At 51.4% G+C, this 23,126-nt stretch overlaps 1 protein-coding gene across 2 annotated transcripts in view; it reads right to left on the bottom strand.

Annotated features, from left to right (window-relative positions):
* VASH2 (vasohibin 2) overlaps positions 1–23,126 on the bottom strand; it is a 39,386-nt gene that overhangs the window by 6,881 nt on the left and 9,379 nt on the right. The window contains exons 2-6 of one of the 2 annotated variants that reach the window (XM_035010525.1): positions 22,492–22,580; positions 17,928–17,984; positions 17,097–17,171; positions 10,086–10,467; positions 8,780–8,895 (exon numbers count right to left, since the gene is read on the bottom strand). In XM_035010525.1, coding sequence (XP_034866416.1) covers positions 8,780–8,895; positions 10,086–10,467; positions 17,097–17,171; positions 17,928–17,984; positions 22,492–22,580 — 719 coding nt within the window. The remainder of the gene's footprint in view (positions 1–8,779; positions 8,896–10,085; positions 10,468–17,096; positions 17,172–17,927; positions 17,985–22,491; positions 22,581–23,126) is intronic. The other variant, XM_035010526.1, reaches the window with a different exon arrangement.

Below are 23,126 nucleotides of genomic sequence, written 5' to 3'. Positions count from 1 at the left end.
AGTAGCCTGTTCTCAATTAAACCTGGGTCAAGTTCTCATTAACATGTAAATGGCGGATAGGGCTTCATTATGTTCTCTTTATCATGGGATATTTTTAACAACGTCCTAAGCCAGGAATTCAAGTCACCATGATGACATTCTAAGAACTAACAAGTTTTCCTGTACAGGACAGGATTTATCTTACCAAAGCCGCTTGGGGAACCTGCCTACTTTGAAAAGCTGAATGTGGATCTGCAAGCACAGAGAGCTGGAGGGCTTCCAGAGGAAAGGGACTAGGTTGTCCCCTTCCTCTGTAGCCCACCCGTCCCCCTGCCCCCTATGTATCCAGAACCCAGGGAAGAACAAAAGGCTAATACTGCCAGAAAAGGATTCAACCGAGATCCCCGGTGAACTGCCTGAAAGAGGAAACCCTTTTCTCTCCCAGCGCTGCTGGCTGCAATCCCCTGGCCTGGCGGAGGGCATAAGTGGGTTATCACAGCCTGCCACCTGCCCGTGGGCCTCAGCCAGAAATCCTGCTCCCTCCTGGCCAGCAGCTCGTCTCAGGGCCAGAGCTGGGTGAGCTTGTGCGTGAAGAGACCTCTTCCAAGCGCTCCCCTGGCTATAATTAGAATTCTGCAACGGATTTATTTTTAAGAAACACAAGCACCAGGATGATGATTCAGCCAGATCTGCACTTGCCCAGAACCTCTCATCAGATCCACGGTTATTATTTTAGACCGAACAATCAATGTCTCCAAACCCCTCCCTAGTCCACACAAGGGAAAACATCTCCGAGGATTTCCTAGTGAAGGGCTTTCAGCCCGCCTTCTGTTTTAGGGGAAGCAGGGAAGGGAACTTTAAGTTGCCGGTTAATAGACTTTGTGGAAGGAAGGGGGGGCGCTTCTCTCAGCACACAAATGGATAATCCCAGCCTCGTCTGTTGTCACAAATATATCCAGGGTGACTTAGGGTGGATGGCCTGGTCCCAGGTGTCCCCTTCACCCCAACCTCAGGCTTGCATTCCTGGAGCTAGCTAACAGCAGAGGCTGTTCAGAGGGGAGGTAAGTTGAGGAGGACAGGATGGTGGTTCCATAGAGAAGGTATTCTATAGCAGGGAAACCTTAGTTTTCCATCCTTGTGACACATGGTGGAAATTCACACTCTGGATTTTTTTTTAAGTAAGCTCTACGTATAATGTGGGGCTTGAACTCATGACCCTGAGATCAAGAGTCATATGCTGTACTGACTGAGCCAGCCAGGGGCCCCCACACTCCCGATTTTCAATGTGATCTTTTGTTCCAGGTAGCTGGGAGTAGATATGGGACTTTTAGTTTTCCAGTTTGTCTCAATCTTATATGGCTTGTGACTCGTTGACTTGATCCAAGTCCCTCCGAAACCTTGACAGTCCGGGGCGAGTGAACCATCTCGTGGGTGGGCGGTGGCCCCTCGAGTCTCGCACACAACCTGAGGCAGCCTCAGTGTCCAGGGAGAGCTTGGCTAGATTCTATGTTGGTGTCAGTGAAGCCACAAGGAACCTCAGAACCAGAAAGTTCATGGCAGCATGTTGGGGACCGAGTGGGGACATCGCGTCCTAGGGCTGAACGTACCAGCTGGTGTGTGTCTGTGTGAGACTGGGTTTAAGAAAAGAAGCAGTAACGCGGAAGGAGAGCCTACAAGCTTCCCCCCAAGCTCCAGCCCCCATCCCTTTTCTGCCCTTCTGACTAAGGCCTGAGTCTGGGGCACCCCTCCCCCCACTTCTCAACCCCCGCCCCCCTCCCCTCAGCAGCTGCTGGGGAGCAGGGTCAGCAGGCCTGAGTGGCGGCTGGGAGGGGAGAGCAAGGCTCCTGCAACTTGCTGGCTGCTTACTCACCCACAGGACTTCATTAACACTTTGTGCCAAGTACCTTGTAGGTCTCGGGGTTACACCAGGACAAACAGCAGCTCCTGCTCTCCCTGGACCCGAGGTCCATTCCCTTTGTTCTGATGGAAATTTGCCTCTTGTTTCTCCCGTATGAGTAGGATACACTTGGGGGACACGGCCCATCTATGTCCAGTTCAGGGCTGCCTGATTGGGAGGCACGGGCCACCCATCTATTCATGCTTCTTACTCCTTTGTCCCCTGAGGTCACAGCCCTGGAGGGTGGGCAGTGTGCATGCCCATGTGTTCACCCACTCACCCTCACGCACAAACACACCCAGGAAGACCAGGTTAGCTCTATTCCTTGTGGACTCGGGATTCTAGAAAGGGATATACAGTAAGGATGCAACTCTAACATGGACCTCTCGGTCCTCAGTGTTAAGTGTGTGGGACAGATTAAATCAGGGATGGTGCTGGCCCAGCATTTACAAGTTCAAGCAGAGACCCCAGGCCTTCCTCTCTTGTCTAGTCTGGCAGGAATCAGGTCAGGCTGGGTCCCGAGTTAGGACTTATGACCTGTCTGGGTAGGCCTCAGTTGGAGGGCCATGGGAGGGGGAACTGGTTCCTTCCAACCTGTCACTGTCATTCCAAGCCATCCTGCTCCTCGCTCACATTCGCCACTTCCAGGACAGTAGGTACCCTGCTGGCAGGTGCGGGCCGACAGCTGAAGCTGCTATGCACGCATAAGAGATTCGGCTCAGCAGAGACTCTCCAGGCCCTGCCCCTTCTTTCAAGGCCTGCAGAGGTAGGAGGCTCTGGCCAGAGACCAAGAGCCACAGGCCACTGTCTGAGATTCCAGGGCACAGCCTCTTCCCCTTGCTGTGATGGAGAACCCCTCTAGCACCCCCCAATGGTGTCTGACCTCCAGGAGCCTCTTTGCTCACTCAGGTCAGGAGGTCTTTGCTGATACGACTCATCATCCATCCTGGTTTCTCCAAGCGTCCCCAGGGACCCCAGACTCTATGAAATCCCAGGAGAGCTAAGCTGAGCAGTCCTTTGTCTGGGCTTCTAGTAGGAAACTCCACATCATCCAGGAGGCTGACTTCTCCCTCTCCTTCCACAACCATTCTACTTCTCTCCCTCCCTCTCTCTCTCTCTCTTTTGCTTCCCCTCTACTTTCCTTGCTAAGGAAATTATCTCCTTTTCACTTCTGGGGACATTTTCTCATCCGGAATGGAAGAATGGAATGACTTCTTGGGCCTCATTCACAATATCTTCAATGTGATTAGACCATGGAATCAAACTGATTCTCTATGACTTCATTATGACTTCATGGCCTCACTCGGGCAACTGCCTGGAGGCATCGTTGCGATCCTTCAAGACAGAAGGGAGCAGGAACTCCACTGTCTAGCTTGGGGCCAGCAGTGAAAGGAGACCTTATCTTAAGATGGGGCTTAGTAACCTCTGTGACCCTGAGGGTCTCCAGCGGGGTGAGCGAAGCCCCCTAGAGCCACAAACCGCCACAGAGACAGATGACCAAGAAGGGAAATCAAAGAGGGAAAAAAAGGGAGGAATAGAATCATAAATAGCAAAGAAGAGCAGTGGAGGGACAGAGGGGGTAAAAGAGGAGCCAGAGAGCGGAGAGAGAACAAAGACATTCTCAGGGGTCCTTAGGGACTCTTGCCCCACTTGGGAAGAATGTTCCACGTGGTCATTCCAATTGGCATGAGCTGCTTTCATGCTGACATGGGCAGCCCAGCCAGAAACCTGCCGTCCGCGCACGCCTACGCTCCTGGGTTGTGGCCATAAGCAGTAAGCCAAGACGTTTGGACTGTCAGAGACAGAAAGGACCCCAGGGAGCCTTCGTGGTTCTGCGTAGGGGAACTGTTGGCATTTTAAGTGGAAAGGTTCTTAATGGGGGAGGATGAGCTTTGCAGGAAGTTTACCATCCTTGCCCCCTCCCTGGGATCTCTCATTATAATAAGGAAAAACCTCCTCTCCTCCCACCTCATTTCTAACCCTTGTCCCGTAGGGTGTCCTGGCTGCTGCTGAGAAGCGACTGGCAAGGGGACCGAGGCCCAGCATTGGGAAGCAGTTGGTAGAAGTTCACGCCAGCCTTTAAAACGTGGGTCTCAACCTTGATCTCCTTGTCTCTTTTAGAACCATTTGACTGCTCTGTGTGGAAGGTGCTTTAAACACTCCTAGGGGAGCAGAGGATGAAAAGGACTGGTGGGTGGAGGGTGGGGGAGTCCGTTTCCCTCTCGAAACCTTGCCTGAGCCGACACCTCGTACAGCTTTTGCTGTTTGCCCTCCCACCCCGCTGACTCTTCTGTCAACCCAGTGACACCGATCTTCCTTTCCAGAAGGATTATTCAGACCAGTGCAAAAATGGAGAGGAATGCAGGGCTGGAAGTAGCTGCAGCTGTAGGGGTGAGGTAGGCAGGGATAGAAAGCCACTAAAATTATCCCAGCATAGAAAGGGGCTGGGGCCCCACAGCTGATGGGCCTCTTGCCTGTTATGGTAATAGTCCACCCTTGGGCCACTCCCAAGCTTCATTATGGCACCCAACACATTTAGAAATGATTTGATGGCCTTATGTAATGCTGAAAAAAATAACACAGTGACAGAGCCACCAAGCCCTTCCTAGTCCCAGCCATTCTACCGTAGGATGCCCAGAATTTTGGTGGAGTTATTGGGTCACAACCAGATGCGTCCCTTTCTCATTTCCTCACCAAATCAAGATCACCTGGAGAAAAGCCTGCTTGGTGAAGGCCAGAGGTAGAAGCTGAGAAGAGGCTCTCCTCCAGACACACCTCTAGGAACCAGGGTGTCCTGGGCTCTAGTCTATGGCAATGGCAGAAGCTGGGATCTGGAGGGGGAGGGAGGGGCTTGGTGCTTCGGTCCTTCTTGTCCTCCCTGTCTCATGCAGCCCTTCATTTTACTTTCAACTCTTCCCTTTCTGTCCTCTCGAGCCCCTGTGATCCCCTACCCAGCCCTGCAACTCAGAAAGCAGGATTTAGGAGGAATTAGTAACACCTTGTAACACCTCAGTCCACTTCAAACTTCAGCCACGGTGTTTGACCTCTAGAAACCCCTCCTGACCTCCAAACTCAGAAAAGAAAGGGCTTCAACTACCAAGGATGGCCACGGTCTTCCCGGATTTGCTCATACGAAATGGTCCACAGGAACCCACAAGCCACCTGGGCTCCCTTGATGGTCAAACTCTTCCAAAGCCACCCCGCCCCGGCTGTGAAAAAGAAAATCCCTAAGACCTGACCCACTAGGGAGAGTTGGTGGAAGGAGACTCCTGGGAACCAGTGCCGTGCCCAGGAGAAAGGGCTGCGGGGTTCCGGGGCTGGTCACAGCCACTCTTCGCCATTTTGGAAAAGTTTATGTTTTCATTCAACCACGAGCCATTACCTCTGTGGCCCTGGGGCCTGCCTGCTGGGGCTGGGATCGACTTCGGGGCGTGGAGGGAAGACGGTGGTGGAACGGAACCCCCATCTTCCTGCAGGTCTTCCTTCCTGACCCCTCCGGTGACTACTGCCCTCTCCCTACTGCCTTTCTCCCCATCCCTGGGCCCACTTCCTGCTTCCAGCCAACAGGAGGGATGAGGGTGAGTGGGGCCCCGACACTAGAAAGTGGCTTTGCAGTCACAACTGCGGCAGTCTAAGAGCTGTCCTCTGTAGGTGCAAGTGTGGTCCCTTGCCTTGGCTGCGTGACAAAGCAGCCAGAGATTAGGGTATGGGCATGGCCAGTTTCCCTTCCTGGCCCCTAGAAGAATGACCAGCCAGGCTCCGACCAGCGTGTCTTCAGTGGAGCCCAACCATGGGGGTCAGGCCGGGGTCACACCCTCTAACCTCACCCCAGCACCTCAGGCTCCAGAGGCCCAGGCAGGACTGGGCAGAGCTGGGCCCCAGAATCACACTCGGCCTCCTCTGCCCCCCTCAGCAGACCCAGTGCCTGCACTTTGACATTCTGTTGTTTTTTTTTAAAGCCAACCCCCAAATCAGTTCTCCCATTCTGACTGATCAAACCGTGGCTCTCCAAGAGTGGTCCCTGGACCAGCAGCATCAGCATCACCTAGGAACTTGCCAGAACAGCCGGTCCTCGGGCCCCATCCAGATCTGCTGAATCACAAACACTGGGAAAGGGGCCCTGAAGTCTATTTGAACAAGCCCTCTGGGGATTCCGGGCTTGCTGAAGTTTGAGAACAGGGTGTAGGATCCTTCTATCTATCCTCACCTGGGCCCTTGTGCTGCATGCAGCCCCTTCTCCACCCCGTGCAGATAATCCACCTGCTCCTCCTCACTCCCACCCAATGACGCACCTCCTTCACCAGCAGGATAAAAGCCACTGAATGCACAGTCTTTCAACTTCTACGTCCTCATCTACCTGACCTTAAACTCTCCCTCATTTTCCCCCCTTCCTTTGCTCCTAAGATCTTCACAGCTGGCTTCTGCAGGTGCGGACAGGCCCCTTCACACTCCCGATCCATCCTCTCTGCCTATTCCTCCCCTATCTCCTGTTCTGGTTCTTCTTCCTCCGGGCTACTCAGGGCCTGACAGCGCTTCCTTCCTTCCTCACCGACTTAACCAGCTATCGCTTCAGCTGTCACTTCTAAGTAGATGGTTCTGATGTCATGATCTCTATTCCTCAAGCTCCAGATCTGCATTCTCAGCGGCTTCTAGGATGCTCCCCCGGGATGCCTGAGAAGCGGCTCAAATCCCACAGTCCAGGCTCCAAGGCACCTTCTTCCCCTACTGTTCTCAGACCACCAGCACCTCGCGTGTCCTCTGACTTCTGTCTCCACAGCCAGTGTCTGAGATCTTGTTGGCTCTCCCATCCCTGGGCACTCACGGGAACTTTTTCTGGTTAAAAACTTCACAGGCCTTGGACTGCAAAGTTCCAGTGGATGCAAGTAGAACAGATGCGACAGCACTCGTCCGAAACCCCACACGGCCGTCCCGCGCATCAGTGCATCAGGTGGCATGCTCAGGACTCTCTGGTTTAGAGGGCAGAGCGGGGCTTTATTGACTGCTGCAGACTGCGAGCTCCGAAGGGAAGACTTTGCCCTCCTGGGGCAGCAAAACTAACCAATCAGAGGAAAGGGCCCCTCCCCTGCTTCTTGGGTGACCAGACTGCCACTTCTGGGTTGCTGGCTGCATGCTTCGTGACCCTCCGAGGGTTTACATACGCACAGTCCTCTGAGACAACTGTTACTTTGTTCAGGGACGCCAATGACGGGATGACTGCATCAGAGAGGGGGAGAGCTAGGGTTACGGTGAAGGTCAGGGTCAAGAGGCAAGGGTGGTGGTCAGCATCGGAGGCAGGATTCAGGTCAGAGGCTTCTGCAAAAATCTGAAGTCATCCTGCTCTCTAAAGGGACAAAGCCATGCTGAAGTCCCCTTGTTCTTCAGCTTCTCTTGCTGCAGGAGCTCCCCAACCCCCCCTTCCTCCTTCTCCTTTCCAAGCCTGGACCCCAGTCATCTTAGCCAACACCTCTGGCTGTAGATTCTGCACCCTGGGTTCAGCAGTGGGAAGTAGAATGGGGACAAACCAAGAACCTTCCTCGGAACTGACACCACCTCATCCCGCACCGTTCTTCCAAAGACAGAACCAACACTTCCGTCCCCCTCCCCGTTCCCAGAGCCAGGGGACCTGGGTTCCAGCCCCAGTCCCATCACTGACCAGCTACAACACAGCATAAGATAACAAACCTGGTTTGTGTTCTTGTTTCTTCCTTTGACAGTGAAAACGAAAACTCTCCCTTCTTACTCTACAGGATTGATGTGATGATAACGACATGCTTGTATTAAAGGCAGTTCACCATGAACAAATCGCTCTCACTATGTCTTCTAAGTTGATCCTACGACTCCTTGAGAGAGAGGCAGTGAAAGCATTTTTACCCTCCTGGACGAATGAGCAAACTACGGCTCCTGAAAGGCTTGCCCAGGCCGCAAGCCTACGGGGCGGCTGAGCTGAGGCTCACCCCGGCCCTCCGGGCGCTGTTCCACACCGTCCCTGGCTCGGCGAGAGCCTCCTGTGACCCGGCATACTGCTGGTATTAATAAAAGTGGTATTTTTTCCTGCTGTGTAATTATGGCCCAAATATCTGCCAGTGGATTATCACTGGTTACTTTGGGCCTCCTCAGCTTCTCCAATCTGTCAGTGCTCAAGTGAGTCATTTTGACCTAAGAAGTAGGTGTGGGGGGTGCCTGGGTGGCTCAGTTGTTAAGCATCTGCCTTCGGCTCAGGTCATGATCCCCGGGTCCTGGGATCGAGCCCCACATCAGGTTCCCTGCTCAGCAGGAAGCCTGCTTCTCCCTCTCCCACTCCCCCTGCTTGTGTTCCCTCTCTCACTGTGTCTCTCTGTCTAAGAAGTAAATAAAATCTAAAAAAAAAAAAAAGAAGTAGGTGTGGAATCTCTGGCCTCAGGGCTAAGATGGGGGAGGGTAGAGTCAGCAAGGGAGAGGAGGAGCCTGCAGGTATTTCTGATGCCATGATCCAAAGAATGATTGTGATTTCTGCCGGGCACAGAGGGCTACAGGGTTTTAGGAGAGTTTACACGCTTACATGACAGGCCTCACGTCATGGGGCTCACAAGGAGCTGAGCTGGCCCCAGACCCAGGCTTCCTAAGTCTACATCCCCTGCTCCTCCCACGAGGCCAGGGTTTCGGGGTATCCTTCATCTCTTGCGGTCTGGAGCCTGTCCCTTCATCTGAGTCTACAACTGGCAGGCGGCGGCCGCAGAGCAACGGGGGTCATGTGCATAGTGGACCCTTCTCCCCAAGGGATGCCCCCTGAACGAGGGGTGGTCCTCTCAGAGATCTCCGTCTGCTTCAGATGCCATGCCCAGGACACACCTTTGTCCCCACGGGCCAGGACAACCCCACGGATGCGTGTGTTGGGCCCCGAGCCGGGGAAGAGAAAATACTCACGACTTGTCTCTCCTGCCGAGCCGTCTCGGGGGGCTCGCCTGTCTCCTTCGTGGGGACAGGGACTTCCCCCGGCTTCTCACTTGGGTTGGAGAATGGGCACTTGCAGGTTTCAGGATCTGAAGGAGATGTGAGGAGTCACCACACTGGCTCCGAAAGGAAACCACCCTCGTGTCTTCCTGCAGCATCCCTGCCCCCAGCCTGCCGTGATCGCGGGGCTTAGGAGGTACCGAGCTGGAAGACCTCCAGTGGGGAGTCCTAATAGATGATCCTCGCTCAGTCTGCACTGGCGAGGAGCAAAGGACCCCCTCCCAGAGGCTGAAATGATTACACCACGCCCCCTTTTCCACAGCAGAGAGGCAGAGCCCCATGCCTCAGCCTCCTGGGGCTGCTTCCAGGTGCTGGGTGCTGTCTTGTGAGGGCAAAGTCCCACCTACATTGCCCCAGAAACCAGCTTGTTCTTCCTCTGACTCTCCCACCCCACACACAGGCACACAGCGGTTTCAATTTCTCTAGAATCTCTGTTCCAGGTTCCTCAGGGTGAAGAGGACAAGTCCCCAGGCCCTAAACAGAACCAAGCCTGAGGTCAGCAAAATCTCTTTCCCCTGGGGTCCTCCGTGTACACACAGGCTTTCTCTCAGTGACTCCACAGCCCTGGAGGGACAAGGACAAGCAGGCATGATGTCACCATGGATGTGACATGGGAGAAGCAAGAGGGGCTTATGAGTGTAGATTCTATGAAGCCAGCACAGTGAATGATTCTTCGCTATTGTGACACCAGGTCAGAATTTTATGCCAAAATGCATTGCAATACATAAAGCAAAGCCGAGACATAATGCCACTCTGCAAAAGATTATAAGGCAGGGTGACCTCGTGTGCCCAGGACCTTCCTGGTTTTAAGTACTAAAGATGTCATGTCCTGGGCATGTTTCAGGCAAACTGGAATGACTGGTCACCCTATTATAAAGACCAAAACAACAAAACAAAATGAGAGGCTTAATCTAAAATGACTAACATTTTAGATTTGATTTCATAGAAGGATGTACATGCCAAGACATCGCTTAACTGTAACATCTAAGTTGACTTCAGCTCCAGTGTTTGAAGTAGTCTATACAAAGAGAAACTTTAATTGTCCATGTCAAATAGCAAATGATTTCTATTTTTTGTTTTAATAGGATGGCTACTAAGCAAGATAAACTCAAGAAGCTTTTGACTATCCCAGAAACATGGGGCATGAGGCAAGAGGGAGACAGACAGAGGTTGGGGATAGAACTCTCTTGCATCACTCATTCGCCTTCCCAGCACCTACCTTCATTCTCATGTCCCTGGCATATTTCTCCAGCTCCTTCCTTATGTCAGCCCTCAACATCTTTGAGACATTGAGGACCAGCTGCTTCCACTCAATGGGCTGAAAGCTATGAGGCTCATGGGGGACATACAGCCCAATCTTGACCTTCTTCACTGTGTGCAGGTACTTCTTGTAGGAGTCTTCAAAGTCAAAGATGAGGTCACTCAGAGTCCGAAAGGTCAACGGCTTGTCCATCAGCTCAGCCCTTCGGCTCATGCCCAGTGAGCCATAGTGGCCATTGCAATAAATCCCCAGCACAACGTGGTGAAAGTAGTTTCCTGAGAAGTAGGTTTTAAAGCTGATGGGGAATCGCTCGATGGAAGGCTGTCCATTGGTTAAGTATCTTAGACCATCTGAGTCAAGGAAGAGAAGGGAGGCCTTGAAAATTCAGAGCTTGGACTCCCAGGAAGGGAAGTGGCCCAGACAGGCACAGTAATTGTCCATCCCTCTGCCTCTGAGGCCCACATCTAACCTATCCAGACTAATCCTTTTAGAAAGGATTCACTTGATATCTTTGAGTACTTATTTTATGGTGCATACTGAAGCCAAATTAAAATGGGACAATGAGAAAAACTTGCCTTCTACTTTAGTAATTAAATAAATGCAAAACAAGATCATGGCTTTTCCCCCTCCCTTGGTTTTCTACAGGGATGATGAGTATTAAAGACTTTTTTTATGTAATCGGAATGACGTTCTCAGACATTAATTCTGGCTGGAGTGTGTGGGACAGAGCCAGAATTGAAGGCCTCTGCAATGTTCCAGGAGGAAAATGAAAACCAGAATCAAGGCAAGGCAATGAGATGTAAAAGAAACAGACCGGGGCGCCTGGGTGGCTCAGTTGGTTAAGCATCTGCCTTCAGGTCTGCTTCTCCCTCTACCCCTCCCCCCTGCTTGTGATCGCTCTCTCTCAAATAAATAAATAAATAAAATCTTTAAAAAAAACCCAAAACAAGAACAGACTGGTTGATTATCTGGAAGGGAAGGCATCAGAACAGGTCACACCTGCCCCTCATCTGTTGCTCTCATGGACCCCAGCACACCCATGCCAACAGCCTTGGGTACCACACAGAAAGCTGCCTCCAGCACCCGAACCTCAGGCTCCTCATTCCCCAAGGCACTTGGCATCACAGATTGGCTTTCTCCACTTATCAGCCCATTTGGATCGAGCAACCCAGCCTCTTACCGTTGTATCGGTTTGGGACCAGCTACCCTACAGGTGCAGCGTCATGTAACTACCCCACTGACTCCACACGCTGGAGCACTGGACAAGAAGTACCACATCCTTCAGCCCATCTCAAAATCCCAGGATAGTCCCGGCAAGGACCCAGTATTTCTGGAGAGGGATGTTGAAAACTCACGGTGTCACTTTTCTGCTGAACACCTGTGGTGACTCCAAGGAGTTTCTAAGGTAAATAATAATCCAGGTGCTCCCCATGGCAGCTTGTGCCTGGTAAGTGCTCAGTCAGCGGATATGGTTCTCCACTGTCTGAGAATCTGTCTTCACCATTTCTTGCCCCCACTCAAGTGGACTTTCTACCCAGAGGCCAGAATGTTCTATTCAAGCCAAAATTTGGTACGTGTCAACTCTTCTGCTTCAGTTTTCACTGTCTCTCATCTTCTTCAGACTTGGTCCAAATCCCTTATCAAAGTCCTGCCACGATTCAGCCCCTGCTCATTATTCCTTTGTCTGGTTTCATGCCCCCCACACCCTGGTCCAGCACATAGACCCGCAGTCAACCCGAGACATTTTTGGAGGATACACCGAGACCATAAAGAATCCACTCCCGTGCCCTTGGCACATACATTCCCTCATAATGGGAAGTCATATATAACTGGAAGTCTTAAATGACTTTTAAATGACCTTCACATTACAAAGCTATGAGACCAATTCAACAAAATGCCACTGCACATACTCTGCACCACATGACACCCCCTATTGCAGTAGAACTTCTCTTATGGCTTCACTCACACATCAGCCTTCTAGTGCAGGGGATTCAAACCTGGCAGAGATCTTTGGGGTCTTATAAGAATCATGAGTGAGGACGGTGTGGGCTTACTCTCTTTATACAGGCGGCACCCCGACTAGAACAGCCCCACTGCTCTCTCCTCCCTCCTTCCACTCTTCCCCGACCTTCCTCAGTATGAGTTAAGTAGCTGCCCCAACTCAAGAGCCCCTGTAGCACTTGCTGCTCAATCATCCGGCGTTGTAATTGTGTATTTGCATTTTGTTTGCATCATGTAGGGGCGGGAGTTGTGTTTTGCAGGCTGGTGTCTGTCCCCAAGCGTAGCACAGGCCTGGTGCACAGAAGTTCTTCGTTAATGCTTGCTGCAAGGATGACCCTCCATTGTGAGCACACCTTCCTTAGGCTCAAAAAGACTGCCTTAGTGAGGGCCAACCCAGGTACCCTTACAAGAAAGAAGCTAACAGAAGCCAGCCCGAAGCCCTGAGGTCAGCCCTGTCCTCTGTCCTCAACTTAAGCACAGATGGCTCCTCGCTATAAAAAGTTACCTGTTGGGAGCCTGGGTGGCTCAGTTGGTTAAGCGACTGCCTTCGGCTCAGGTCATGATCCTGGAGTCCCGGGATCGAGTCCCACATCGGGCTCCCTGCTCGGCAGGAGGTCTGCTTCTCCCTCTGCCCTCTTCCCTCTCGTGCTGTCTCTCATTCTCTCTCTCTCAAATAAATAAATGAAAAATCTTAAAAAAAAAAAAGTTACGTGTTCTGTCTTCACTTCCTCCTGTGAGATTAACTGGCAGTAAGGGAGTGAAATCACAACCTTCCGAGTCCCCTGACGTCCATTCCTGCTTGTTTTCTGGGGTAAGTTCTCTGGGGCTGGAATAAGGGCATTCCTTAGTTGGTTTAGACAGGATAGCAAGCCCTTACTGGGTGCGGATCTCCTGTGCCAGACAGCCTGCAGGCAGGGCTGTGGAGCCAAAGATGAAGCCTGTCGGGGAGACAGACTCAAAATGGACACAACATGATCAGTATGGTAGCTCCTCAAAAAAAAAAAAAAAGAAAGAAACAAAGAGTTGCCACACGATCCAGCAACTCCACTTCCGGGTGTGTACCCACAAGAATTAAGGGACGCCTGGGTGGCTCAGTCGGTTAAGCGTCTGCCTTCGGCTCAGGTCATGATCCCAGGGTCCAGGGATCGAGCCCCGCATCGGGCTCCCTGCTCATCAGGGAGCCTGCTTCTCCCTCTGCCTCTGTCTCTCTCTCTGTCTCTCATGAATAAATAAATAAAATCTTTAAAAAAAAAAAAAAGAATTAAAAGCAAGGACACGAACAGGTATGTGCATACCCATGTTCACAACAGCCAAAAGGGTGACGTGACCCAGGTGCCCCCGGATGAATGACTGGATAAACCAAATGTAGCGTATGACATACAACAGAGTAGTATTCTGCCTTAAAAAGTTAGGAAATTATGACACGTGCTACAACACAGATGAACCTTGAGGACATCAGGCTCAGTGCAATAAACCAGTCACAAAAGGGCAAATACTGTATGATTTCACTTTCTGAGGTACCTGGAGTAGTCAAATTCAGAGAGATGAAAGTAGAATGATGGTTGCTGGGGGTCGGGCGGAGGGAGGAAAATGGGGAATTAGCACTCGATGGGTGTGGCATTTCAGGTGGCGGAAGATGAAGTTCTAGAGATCGCTGGTGCCCATGCTTGCAATGTCACTCAACTGCGCCTTAGACATGGTTAAAATGGTAAATTTATGGTATGACTATTTCACTGCAATTAAAAAAACCCACATTCACAATACGTGTACGTCAAGCCACTACGCTGTTCACCTTAAACTTACACAGAGCTCTACGTCCACGGTGTCTCGGTCAAACGGAAAAGAACCACCCCAGCGTGATGTGTGCTGTGAGAGAGACAAGCCCCGCACCCCCAGGGAGAGCAAAGAGGCCACGCGGTGACCACACCGAAATTAGTCTTGTGGGACAAGTAGAGTCAGCCACGTGGAGAAGAGGGAGGGAGGAGGGGATGTCACAAGTCGCCATCGCTAGGATTTGTTCCGTCTTTATGGCCATCAGGAAAGCCATGGGACCTGGAGCAAGTGGGCCCAGAGCAGGCGGGGACAAGGAAGTGTGGCTGAGGGCAGGGAAGTGGCCTGAGCTTTTCTGAGGGAGCAGCCGTGCTCAAGGTCCTGGAAGATCCGCCCAGCATCTAACCCGCCTCTAATTACAAATCTGTCACCGGAATCAGCCATAGCACTTTAGTACCGTGATTAAGCCCCTTCATGGTCAGCGAGGCCCCCCAGATTGCTGCCAGGATTTGGAAGATGAACTAAAGGGCTCTGTCGCGGGCAGGGCTGTGCACGTGTGTGCATGCACACATGAACTGAAGCAAGAGCAAATGAAGGGGCTCTTCCTGAATGAATCCTGAACTCTGGACTAATGTCAAATGAGAGAAAACAAGGAAGGACAAGACGGGGGACTCGGGCTTCCAAGCAGCAGCTGAGCTGACCTGTTTCAAAGTTGCTGAGGTGCCATCTGTTTCCCAGGACCCGCAGAGGGGCCTGTAGGCGACACAGACAGATGACCCAAGTCATGTCCTTCACTGTGCTCGAGAGAAAAGCAGGCCATAGGGATGCTGACAAAGAGCAAAGAGAAAAGACAAAGATGCTGTAACTTTTGTAATTCAGGTCTGTGTTTCTTGTCTGTGTCCAAGAGTCAAATTTCCCTGAGCTCAGCAGTGTGAGCCCCATTCCTCCACCCTTCCCCACCTTCTCGGCACTTCTCTGAAACATCACATTGGTAAGAACAAAGGAAAACCGAGAGCCCACTGTCTGATTTGGACAGGCCCAGAGGCCAGTCACAAGTATATTCCTCACAATCCCGAAAGAATTGATTAATCCCAGTAAACCTAAAGTAGTGCTTCTGTTCATACATAGCACAGGGCCGCGGCTACTGTGTAAAGCAGGATGGCCTCTGCCCAGGTGCACCCAGACCTCCGTCAGCAGAGTCTGAAGGTAGCTGGTCCGTCCAGGGAAGGGCCTGGGCTCGTGCTCTCCCTCACTGATCCCCCCAGCAAATCCCCAACAGCTGCTCACCCCCATTAAACTCGCAGGAGGCTCTGCCCCACAGCTGTGGCGGACTCCTGCCACAGAAGGGCCCCCGGAGCCATCTGCGGCCTCCACCCCGTTCTGCCCTCCGGCGGGGCTCCCCAGGCACACATCTCATCTCCTTTGTGAGGAGCGGAGAGGAGGTAGGACAGAACTGTGGGGGAAGGGCCACAATAGGGCTCAAGCTCCCATTTTTCAAATGTCAGCCTGGGCACCTGTGGACAGTCTCTTTCAGATGAGGCCTGCCAGTGCCCTGCAGACTGCAGAGGGCCAGAAACGCCCCTTCCCATGAACGTGTCCAGGAGACCAAGCCCACAGACTGCACCTCTCCTACTGCCCCCGGGCTGATTCTGAGCCACCGGTCCTTCCGCTGATGTCACGCTAGCCTCTTTCTCTCCTGGGTTTCCTTCCAGCTCTCTAACTTTCCTTCTTCGTCTCTGTCACGGGCTCACCGTGTCCAACTAAAGCAAAAAAGGGTGAGATGTCATCCTTGAACTTCTGCTCGTCTCACTCCTTCCACAGCAGCCTCCACTCCCTAAACACTCGCAGCTCCCCAATCTCTATTTCCAGTGCAGAGCTGCCTCCTGAGCATCATGCTCTAAATACCCCACCCTGACATCCTACCACACCCCGCGTCTCAAATTGAACAAATTCAAATCTGAACTCCCCTCCCCATAAATCTGACTCTCCCCACAGGCCCTTCCTTTGGGCTGCAGCGTACTTATCCAATCTCAGTTTTCCAAGCCGGAAATGTGGGCTCGTTGCCTTTGTCTCCTCTAACTCTTAGAGCTGATCAGCCCACGGGTGGTGTTGATGACCCCCCGCTCCTTCCTCCACCTTCCCGGCTACTGGGTCAAAGTAGCTCACCTCTCGGTTGCCTTCATCACCGTATTGGTTGACTTCTTCCTCATCAACTCCTGCACTCAGTTGGCCTCTAAGTCCTGGAAATTCTATCTCCTTGGTGTCCCCTCACCTCCATTCCCCTGGCCAGGACCATGGTTCAAGCATCACCATTTCCCTCAGGGAGCAGCTCCTAACGGGCTTTGCAGATCCAGCTCCTTCTCCAGTCTGCCCTTCAATCTGCCCAAAGAACCACCTCTCTAACACACATGCCTGATCGTGTCGTGCCTCTGCTGCTGATCTTTCACAGGGGCTGCCCTTGCCTTCTGGAGGAAGGTCACAATTCTCAGCACAGTACTCAACAACCCACCTGGTCTTTCCTGGGACAACCTGCCAAGTTCATGTCTTGCTGCGTCTCCTTGGTCACTGTCCCTTCCAGCCATCCACCCCAAAGGACTGCAAGTTTCTTTGCTCTTCTACCAAATCATATTCTACTGCCATCACAGCTTTTCTGGACCATATTCCCCTCAGGCTAAGGAGCCAGAAGTCTGGCGGAAAATGGAACAGAAAGTATGGGAGAGCCCAGACCCTTGTTTCAGCTCTACATTCTGTGGAGTTAAGACTCTACACCATTGCTTGGTCTCCTCCACAACCCACTCTTAGAATTTTCCCTAGAGATGCGTTTGGATAATCCCATTTCCCCTTGACTGTCTATCCTGTTGCAATGCCAGATAAATGCAAAAAATAATGATACATGCTCTCTCTGCAGTCCCTCTAAGTTGGAATTCTCCTCGTGACTAGTGGATCTGGCCTGAGACCTGGGCCTGGTGCAGGCTGCAGCTAACAGCTTACATTGACAATGACCGGGGAGCCAAGCTCTGATCTGGTTCAACTCTAGAAGGTGAAAGTTAAAGAGAAGCATCAGGGGGAGCTTGACACTTTCCCCAAGGAGACCACGGGCATCATCTCTGTGAGTCTAGGACAACAAAGGCACAATGGGCCCCACAGTGAGGCCACCATCTATGGAGTAAACTTGAGCAAACAAAACTTCAAGGATACATGCCCAGGATGACAGCTTCCAGGCATTTGATAGGCAAGGACTCCCGAGTCATTTCTTTCGCTGTTTCCATTAACCTGTAGGGTAGAGCACAGCAAAGTATCTCAGGACTTATTTAATTATGCAGTCTGTCTGTCGGTCAATCCATCAGCGTGCCTGTCTCCACACCAGGTGCCATGCAGGTTTATAGAGGGAAAGGGGAGAGCTCGCTGTGCAGGACGGAGCCAAGGCGCATCTGGATCCAGCAGAACTAAATTCCTAAATTCTCCACTCCTCTCTCCAAGCGTTAGTTCCTGGAGGTTGGTGCCTGTATGCCATGGCATTCTCTATGTGCCAGGACAAGGGGCATTACAAAGAGCAAGTAAAGGAGGCCACATAAAACAAACTTCAGGGCCACCTGGGTGGCTCAGTCCGTTAAGTGTCCGACTCTTGATCTCAGGGTCGTGAGTTCAAGCCCTGCATTGGGCTCCGCGCTGGGCGTGGAGCCTGCTTAAAAAAAAAGAAGATACACCCTGAAATTGCATTGCCAAAAAGAAGCCTGAAACTGTGTGATGCTGGGGGTGGAGCCTACTCAAAAAACAAGAACAAAAACAGAAGCCAACTTCACAGGCCTCCTGCACCCCTGTAAGAGTTAGTCTTCCCCACAGAGCTTAGCTGTCAGAGTGGCCCAGCCCCTAGCCCCACCGCCAACCTGGCCCTGGGGCACCCCCACCCCCACCCCTTACAGACCAGGATGTTGGAGCAGGGGATATAGGGATAAAGGGTGGGAGAGGGAGTTGACAGCTTTTGAGTAGGAGAGAGGTCCCCTGGCCCACAGATCATGCACCACTTACCCACTCAGCGGTCTCATTTTCCTAATTTCAAAGAACTGGGTCCCTGTATGATTGTATCTGTGTGAAGTATGTAAAGGGAAAGTGACAGAAAACTCCAAAGGTCCCAGTGATCCAGCAGAGGAAGCTATGCATTGATTTCTTAAAGGGATGAGGAATGAAGAGTGAGGGACTTTCTGGGAAGTGCCCAGTAGCCAGAAGGTAGCCAAGAGCCTCTTACTCCTCACTGTTCTGCCCTGAAAATCCAATTTCTAACTTAAGCTTCAAAACACCTTGGACCTTTATAATAGCTATTTTCAATCTGCTCTGTATTCTGTTTAGTTGAAAACATGTCTTAATTCACTTATTAGACTACAAACTCTTTGGGAGTTAGGACCATTTATTTATTACCTTTATATCACCCACAAAGCCTGGCACAAATCCAACATACTCCAGTTAGCAACTATTATTAAATGAATGAGGAATAAATGAATAGATGGGTGGACAGATGGATGGATAAATGGGTGGATTAGTGGAAGGGTGGATGGATGAATGAAAGGAAGGAAGGATGAATGGAATTGATGGAATGGAAAGGTAGGTGGATGGATGGATGGATAGACAGATGGATGGAAGGAATTGATGGAATGCAAAAGTGGGTGGATGGATGTATAGATGGATGGATGGATGATGGATGGAAAGGATGAATAGAATGGAAGGGTGATGGCTTGGAAGGGTGGATGGATGGATAGATAGTAGAGGTGGATGGATGGATGGATGGATAAATGGATGGAAAGAGTGGATGGAATGGAAGGGTAGATGAAATAGAAGGGTAGATGGATGGATGGGTGGGTAGGCAGGTGGGTGGCTGGATGGACAGATGGATGGATGGAGGGAAGGATGATGGATAGAAGGGTGGGAGCATGGCAGAAGGGTTTCTCAACAGTGCAGTCTCTGCAGCAAAGTTTCTGTGGAGACATCACCTTCGTTTCACTGGACTGATACTAGACCATGGTTACTAAGTCTGAGAGGATGACACTATTACCCACAACTTGGGATTTAGCTGGTTGCCCAGAAAGTGTCAGGGACTGGCAAGTCAGCACCAGGTCATTCTGAAGGAGATCAAAGATTCCCTGATGTGATGCTCTCCGAGACTAGATCTTGATTTTTTCAGAGCCTAAAGAAAAGTTGCTTTACACATTTCTCTTTCCTGCCTCAAACAAAATCCTACAGATAAAAGCATATGTTGGGAAGGTGCTCATGAATCGAGAACTTGTAACCCTGGCAGGGGGTATGAGGGGAGATGTGTGACCCCAGAGTGGTACAAGCAGTGGCAGAAGGGGGCGCTGCACACCCTCCCAAGGAGGGTTAGGACCCCCAGCCCCCTCCCCCCAACAGGCACGCATAACAACTACTGGAGGGTGGGGGGTGGGGAGCTCATTATAAGGAGACTCTGGGCTCTCCCCCTGGAGATTCGGATTTCAGGCCATGGTCCTAACCCTCGATGTCATTCAGAGTCACACTGCCTTGGACTGTTGTGTTGGAGGTTCCAGGGTGAGAGCCAGAAGATGATTTTAACAAGCTCACCAAGCTGGAAATTATCAGCATGGAGCCATAAGAAGAGCCCATCACAGTATATAGGCTCTTGCCCAGCTTTTGAAAAATGCAATATAAAAAACCTTAGAGGGAAAAGAGAAAAACGAGGGGCTACGTATCCTCACTGTGAAGCGATATTTTTATTTGACCAAAGATCTCATTCGAACAGTGAGACTCCTGGTAAATTTAAAGTAGAATTCAGTGGACAAAAATTCCACCTGTGTGCCTTTCTCCCTGTTCACAGATCCAGTCTATACACCTAGTGTGTAAAGTGAGACCAACCCATAATAAAGTAACAAAAAATTGCCTGGCCTTCCATTCTCAGTTCCTTACCGTTATGAACCCCAGAAAGTGAGTTGGGGGGAAAGCCTCCTGTAAACATTGCCTTCAGAGTGAGATACTTCCTGAGCCCGAGCTGACCCTCAGAAGGCCTCTCCCCACGAGGCAGAGCTCAGGGGACACCTGTCTTTCCAGAAGTCCATGCAAGATTAGCACTCCTGATGGCTGACACTCTGAAGCTGTCAGAAGGGAAGGCAGGATTTGTCTTTTCATGTCCCCAAACAAGCACGTCTATAGTTAGGACTACCTTGGTAGCCAAGCATGCGTTACTGTGTCCAGGGGACAAAGCCGTAGGAAGTTCCAAAGACCTAAATACATACTTCCTTTTACTGCCCTTCGCTTTACTGCCCTTTGCAGATATTACAGTTTCTTGTTTTGTTTTGTTTTGTTTTTTACAAACCGAAGATTTGGGGGCACCTGGGTAGCTCAGTCGTTAAGCGTCTGCCTTCCGCTCAGGTCATGATCCCGGGGTCCTGGGATGGAGCCCCGCATCGGGCTCCTTGCTCGGCGGGGAGTCTGCTTCTCCCTCTCCCCCTCCTCCCTGCTTGTGTTCCCTCTCTCCCTGTGTCTCTCTCTGTCAAATAAATAAATATAATCTTAAAAAACAAACAAACAAACCGAAGATTTGTGGCAACCCAGCATCCAGCAAGTCTGTCCACACCATTTTGCCAACATGTGCTCACTCGGTGTCTCTGTGTCAGATTTTGGTAATGCTCACATTTCAAACTTTTTCATTATTATTATAATGTGCTATGGTGGCCTGTGATCAGCGATTACAATTTACTGAAAGCTCAGAGGATGGTTAGCATTTCTTGACAACAAAGGCTTTTAAATTAAGGTACGTAGATTGCTGTTTTAGATACATCATTGAGCGCTTTCGATGTGTTATTCCAGGTATGTTATCGGGTAGTGTCAGCAGAAATTTTACGTGCACTGGGAAACCAAAGAATTCACTGGACTGGCTTTATTGCCATATTTGCTCTCTTGCAGTGGTCTGGAACCAAAACTGCAATGTCTCCGACGTGTGCCTGTAAAAGTCTGGGCAGCAGAGAAAACAGAGGTCACACTCTGCCTTCTTTGCGCATTGGCTCCAACAGCCAAGTGACCGGGGGCACGATCCCAGCAGCCCGCGGCACTTTCCCCTTTCCGGCCCTCTCTGCAGTCAGTGATCTAGGTCAGTGACCATCGTTATGGGTCAGAGAAGAAAATGAAAAAGCAGATCCTTCAGGCAAACTGAAAATTTGGCTGAGAACATGCTGTAGGGTTTATGGAAGAATGAGCATATGATGTACATTTGCCCCTATCAGGGCATCCCCAGCCAGGCTCATTCCCTTTCATCTCTGGCTGCATGATCCTTGGGAAGATCATGTGCTAGATGGAAGTGGGGAGCAGTTCTAATTTCTGTCACCTTCTAGAATATTCTGTGAGCAGTCAGTCACACCCTTGGGCTCTTGGGGTCCCAGGCTATCCTGGCAGAAGTTTATGCTATGCTCCCCAGGGGTCTCAGTTTGGGGATCAGCACCAACAGCAGATATAGCCTGCTCAGGGTTAGGGCTGTTCGCTTCACCCCCGGAGGCTGGTGCCACCTCCCCCTCTACTATTTCTTTCAGGATTTCACTGGGAAGATGCCATGCAGGGGAGTTATATCACCTGTGAAGTGGGAACTGCGAGGCTAATGAAGTAATCTGCCTACCCAAATCAGTAGCAACTGGTGTTACTCTCCTCTGGTATGCCCCCCCTTCAGAGAGACACACAAATCCAGAGGAAAGATGCTTGCATATGGCACAGAGAGGAAGGGCCTCTTCTGGGGCACATGGGAACATGTGTGCAGCGTCCCATGAAATCCTTTCTGCTGAGTTCTATGTCTTTCGGGACAAAGGACGGAGGTCAGCAGAGAATTGACCTCTTGGACAATGTGCTGGGGGCTAGGGGGCCAACAGCTGCCTTGGTAGGGCGTCTGATGCTGTCTTAGCTCTGAGATGTTCACGGGCGGGGGCAAACAGTCTGTCCCTCCCACAGACACCTCTGACAGCCCAGCTCCCATCTGATTCCTGTCCCTGAAAAAAATACCAGCAGTGGCTAATGTACCAGCCTCCAGTGCTCCTTTGTTCTTACAGTGCTGCTGGTGCAGGCCCACAGAACAGATCTAATCCTGGCTACAAACAAGCCATGGACACTGGCAGAGAGAAGGACCAGAGTCCGGCTGGTCTGAATTCAGCCTGGACCCACAGGGTTCCTCCACGCTTCTCCAAGCTCACATGAGGGAAGAGGACCCCCATCCCAGGGCCCCATTTCTTCCTGTGGAAGGGAGCAAGGCTGCCGGTCTGGGGCACCTGGGGAGCCAAAGGCAGTGCCAGGTGGGCCTCCTATAGATTGTAAGTGGTCAGGATGAAGGCAAAAAGTGAGAAAGGAAAGAAAAAGAGCAGAAAGAAGCCCAGGAGGGAAGAGGGAGAAAGACAGATAGTAGAGGAAGAGAGGAGGGAAACAAAGATCCCCTAATTATCATGCTTCCAGACTCACATTGGGGCATCCCTCTATGCCCGGCCTCACCAACCTTAGAGCATTTACTGACCAGCTGGGGACAGACCTGCCACCAGGCTCGAGATCACCACACCCGTCCCCGCGGGGTCCGCCCAGACCCTGGTTGGAAGGATACTGTAGTGTCTTCATGTAGTTCTGGATTGCCTGGAGCCAGTCTGGGATCGTCATCGACAGCCTGTAGTTCGGAACCTGGGGTACTGAAGGCTGCAAAGAAGTAGAGAGAGAACGCTTTATCAAGGAGATGCTCCGGGGCCCAATGTCTGAGGGCAGCCAAAGGGCTGAAAGCACCAGAGAGCTGCTCCTGACAGCAGACGGCCACCTGCACAAGGTCTCCCCAGACCACGTGGTCCCTTGCCAAAGTTCTGCTTGTCTGTGTTCCCTCCATACCCTCTGCCCTGGGGCACCATGGCTCGCTATGGCCCTCTGTGGGTTGTGAATGTGAACGCAGCCTGCCTCCCCATGGGAGCCTCAGCGTCGTCTCCTTGAAGCCAAGGACCATGTCCTATAGCATCCCCCACGCAGCCTGGCCCAGGATGTTCGCAGGGGTGCCCCACTAACCCTCACATTTTTACCGCATGACTACACCTTTTGCTGCATGGCTGGTATGACCCATTATACTCCAGGACACCACTGAATACAAGACGAATGGTGCCCTAAAGAAATGCAACATGGTGCTGCACCTGCCATCTCTCCTCAACACCACTCCCATCGAGGCCCTTCCCTCGAGGCCTAGTTTGGCCCAAGCGGATT

The sequence above is a fragment of the Mirounga leonina genome, unplaced genomic scaffold (assembly GCF_011800145.1).
Source record: "Mirounga leonina isolate KUSES-001 unplaced genomic scaffold, KU_Mleo_1.0 Mir_154, whole genome shotgun sequence".
Taxonomy (NCBI): domain Eukaryota; kingdom Metazoa; phylum Chordata; class Mammalia; order Carnivora; family Phocidae; genus Mirounga; species Mirounga leonina.
Note: the sequence above shows the minus strand (reverse complement) of the source record. Positions and strands in the feature narration are given on the sequence as shown.